General features: G+C 39.9%; 1 protein-coding gene across 1 annotated transcript; it reads right to left on the reverse strand.

The window, feature by feature from the left end:
• Positions 1–542: 542 nt before the first annotated feature.
• On the reverse strand, positions 543–4,282 carry LOC146668676 (prostaglandin E2 receptor EP1 subtype-like). The gene is made up of 2 exons (XM_085408723.1): positions 3,357–4,282; positions 543–1,531 (listed from the first exon to the last, which is right to left on the reverse strand). The coding sequence occupies exons 1-2, from the start codon at positions 4,224–4,226 to the stop codon at positions 1,262–1,264; spliced, it is 1,140 nt and encodes a 379-aa protein (XP_085264849.1). The 5' UTR covers positions 4,227–4,282; the 3' UTR covers positions 543–1,261.
• Between the last annotated feature and the right edge of the window lie 284 nt (positions 4,283–4,566).

A 4,566-nucleotide genomic window follows, 5' to 3' on the forward strand; every position in this document is an offset into this window, starting at 1 on the left:
CCAGTCCAGATCCTGTGATCAGCTGAAATAAGAAAGGGTCAATAGGGCATATGTCCACTCACCAAGATTGGATGGCAAAACCTATTATGATTGGACTGAAAGCTTTATGGGAGGTTAAATAAATATCAGATTTCATTTATTTAACATTTTGCAGTAATATTTAACATTATCCAGAATAATGAAGGAGCAATTGGAAATAGCAAGTCTAGATCTTCTAGGAATTTAGAGACATTTCTAGGACAAAATAAAAAGGCTTTTATGTGGTTGTAGGTGAACTACTACTACTACTACTACTACTACTACTACTACTAATAATAATAATAATAATAATAATAATAATAAACACTGATGTCACAGACATCTGTATGATAGTAGAGTACAACATTTTTTAAAAGCTAAAAGATTCTGTTTCTAGCTTAGGGAAAAAATAAATACAAAGTTCTGGAATAAAATCACATTGAATCGTTTTTTATTTACATTCAGTCTTTACACACACTCAGAAAAATGAGTGTATAATTCAAGTATTACGTTATAACCTCTTACTTTATTTCACAAAAAGAAATATATAAGCACACATAGAGCATATAAACATACATAAACTCCACAGTATTTGAATATTAACATTCCTTAATGAAACACATTCAGCAGAATACGCTCTAAATACTTCTGGGTTTAGTACGGTGCTCCCTCCAAATGTTAAAACCAGTACAACCGATTTCTTTTGCAACCATACAATGAAGGCATGCCAACTGTGCAATTCATGTCTTTAAAAGCAGATAGAACTGAGTACAAATAAATCAATGCAATACTGTATGTAGTCCCTGTATAAGTGGCACTTCTGCAAAACTTTGAGCTTCTCCAGACAAAGCGTGGTTAGTACTGCAGCCATATGCGGCCTAAATCGTTCCCTTGTCCTCTTCAGAGTTTCCTTATGAGGGTATAATAACAAGGAATGTTCACTCAATGCAGGTAAACAGTAGAAAAGTGTATATTTTGTGCAAAATCATAGCATTAGCTAGCTTTCATTTATAAGGTCCAGACCATGAACTCAGGGTAAACTTTGATGATGTGAGAAAGAGAAATGATGATTAAATCCAAGAAGCACTTTTTTAGAGAAGGTTTAAAAGCCACGGAGGTGTTTTCAAACATCCTGCTCTTCTGTTGGCTTTTCTTTATAAAGATCTTTGCTGAGTTCTTCATATGCTCACTGACCTGGTAACAAAATATATCCGCAAATTACTATGTCAGCCTTTCTCTCAGATCAGACTTGATCTACATCATTCTTCTCTGAGCTAGGAAAAGAGGACGGCTCCCAACGGCCCAAAATAGTACCCCTCAGGCCTGCCTGGCACTTAGCGATGAGGTAGATTTTGCGGAGCACGGTGCGGCGCAACAGGATGTAAACCCAGGGGTCGAGGATCTGGTTCCACGTGGCCAGCCTCACTCCCATCACCATCAGGGTTTTATAGTATGACAAGCTGTGTCCAATGGTTCCCGTGTAGGAGTGAATCACGGACATCAGGCCAAAGATCTGCAGACATGAAACATAAAACTGCAGTTAGTAAAATGAAAAGTAAAAACAATATATTAAAAGAATAGCAAAATAAATGTTTATAAAAATAGAATGCCACTCTGCCCTCCTTAGTGTCATAGATACAGTGACATTGCTTTATAAGGTCTGGCTATAGTTGTACTAACCTCTTATTGATATTTTAAAGTAGAGACTGCAGGAGTAAAAGTTTAGCTGGACTGCATTGCGCCTAATACCTGGTATTAAAATCTTCAGCTTTGATACCAATACTTTTAATTAGTGAAATCTATAATACGCAATCATCTTAGGGAGAGCAATGTAATGAGATCACTTGTATTTACCATTTATTTAATAATGATAGTGCAAATTCTCTGATCACATGCAGGTATCATAAGACAAAAAACCTTCTGCTTCATATATGTTTGTGCACAGAAGTAACACCTGAGCCTTCTTACATTACATTACATTAAATTTGCATGCTACTGATATGTAACTATCAGCAATGTGCTGATGTTTGACCAAAAAATAACAAAGTCACCATGCCTGTCATGCCCAGTTTGAAACTGTAATGGACTGGTCACCTGTCCGAGGTGCGCCCTGACTTTTGTCAGGTGGCATTGGCTCGAGCCCCACACAAACCCTGAATTTGGATAAACAGTTAAGAAAATGGAAGGATGGAAATAATTTCACTTTAGTAAAACAGAATTTGGCTGAATCTTTACGTGAGTCAGTCAAGCAAATGACAATCTGAGTAAACTGAAATCACCAAATTAAAAAACACATTGTAAGCTTCTTAATATGATACAAACCAGATACCAGCTGTGTATGTTGTTTTGTCCTTGAGGACTGCTGCACAGTTCACTTGAGTGGCTGCATGAAAGCTTGAGCAAGAATTTTTGGACTGCTGTTGTTCCTTGAGATGTAAGCTAGAGTTTGTTGGCAGGTCTAACTTGAGAGATACTTTCCCATTCTCATTTTCTGCTAATCCTATATAAACCCTTGATAGCGTGCAAAATCCCTCTGTTATTATGCATGTGACGCACTTTTTAAATATGCGGTCTTTCTTTCTGACCACATTTCTGCTTCAGTCTCTGTTTGCACATTGTTTTTTTTTGTTTTCTTAACTGAGCTTGATATTTAAACAAAGTGATTGACTTACACAAAGTAAGAGCACTTACTCTTTAATTTAGCAGTTGTTGTTCCCTGTCTGACATTTGATCCCATAATGATCCAGCTGTGTAATGTGATCCAGTTCTCTTCAGAAATGTGTTAAATAAGAATTTCATGTTTTGTTTTGTTTTTACAGAAACAAGGCCATTTGGACAGAAGATTCTTTCTTTCTTTTTTTGTCTTTGTCAGCACTGATCCTGTTGCCAATGCAGTGTGACTTTAAATATTACTTCTAACTTCACAGTTTTTAACCAAAATTCTCAGTTTGCCCCTAATCTCACAGTTGCACTATGTGACATAACTTGAAAACCTCCAAAAATTTGAGGAGTAAAAATACTGCTTAACCACCACATAGGTGCTTTCAAACATACTGGCTAAAAATCCACTTGTAGTGAGCTGCCAGAATGAGTAAGAGAGCTGTAAAGCTGTTGTGATCTAACAGCTGCAATAAAACTGACGAGAGTTAATAAAGCACAGTATGGGCATGAAGGCAAGCATGCTCAGAGTGTCGCTAATCATCCAACCTAAGTAGAAACATCTGTGTGAGAGAACATTTGATGCGTAAGAGCTCTTTCTTTTTTTATTTTTAGACAACAGGTGAAGTCTACCATCTTACTGACTTTTCTTTCTTAACCTTGTACTTCCTGACACTCACCAGCAGAGGGCTCCAACAGATACACGAAGTGACCATTATTCCAACGAGCTGCACCACCATCTCTATGTCGTGGGACTTGGTTGAGTGATGGGAGCCGGGCTGCCTCCTGAGCCGGGCGAAGACCAGTGTCAGTCCACTGATGGTGTTACAAACCAGCGCCACAGCTAGCGAGGCCAGCCCAAGTCCAGAGAACAATACTACAAATGCCACATCCACCTCCTTAGTGTCACTGAGCACTTTGATGAAACACCAGGTCCCTGGCTCTTGATAGGTGTAGGAACCCAGCTGAAAGCAGGGTAGCAAGGCCACACTTAAGGCTGCCAGCCAGATGATGGAAAGACAAATTTTTGCACGTCTTTTTGTGACCAAAGATGAGTGCAGCAGTGGTTTAGTAACACCCAGGCATCGCTCGGCAGCCATGGCACAGCCCATGAAGAGAGGGCATAGTCCGAAGAACACCATGCTGCCACCGAGGAACTGGCACATCCCATCAGAGGAGTTGACATACTGAGGCCTTGCACCTCCAGAGAGGTAGAGTCGGAGAACCAGGGCACCAGGAATCACATGGCCAATCGAGTCTGTAATCACTAGTGACGTGGCAAACAGAAGGAATGTAGCTTTGGAGCGCCGGCGCTGAAGGGAGTAAGCATTAACCAGGATGAAGAGGGCCACAATGTTGGAGATGATGCCCAGTGTCATGGACAATATGACAATGAACGCTCCACCAGCGGTAGGCTCCTCAAAGGTGAGGTTTTCATGGTGTGACAGCCCTTCAACAGCAGCCCTGACCTCCACCTTCCCTCCACTGTCATTAGCCACATGAGGGAGAAGCAGGGGGGCTGAGGAGTTGTAGTGGCTCAAAGCTAACATCTCTGAACTCTGAAGGTCGTGAGATCCATAGTTAGGTGAGGCTGCAGGAGATAGAAAAGGCATATTTAGTTATAAAGCACTCTTAAGCTGCTGTTGATCCGTGTAAAATGATATTGATGAGTTGATTTAACAAAAGCTGTAATAACTATTCACACAAATACAAATAAAAGTTCAGGAAATATCCTGGAAAAAATGAATGCAGAAAATCCCAACCCAACCAAACATCTACAATAGTGTTCCCAGATTTGTTTATTTAAATGTGATGACACAGGAGGACACAAAAACCAACCAGGTGGGGGGAACATGAGACTAACGGTTTTATTTGTGAACAGAATTCCTG

This window comes from Rhamphochromis longiceps, linkage group LG6 (assembly GCF_057381845.1).
Source record: "Rhamphochromis longiceps isolate RC_006_pf linkage group LG6, R_longiceps_female_GT1.1, whole genome shotgun sequence".
Lineage (NCBI taxonomy): Eukaryota > Metazoa > Chordata > Actinopteri > Cichliformes > Cichlidae > Rhamphochromis > Rhamphochromis longiceps.

What these genes read in the sequence shown, in the direction of transcription:
- LOC146668676 (XM_085408723.1), bottom strand. Translation starts at nt 4,226, where the DNA reads ATGTTAGCTTTGAGCCACTACAACTCCTCAGCCCCCCTGCTTCTCCCT. An exon ending in TCTGTTGGAGCCCTCTGCTG is followed by an intron (nt 1,532 to 3,356) that starts GTGAGTGTCAGG and finishes TCATGTCTGCAG; the next exon opens with ATCTTTGGCCTGATGTCCGT.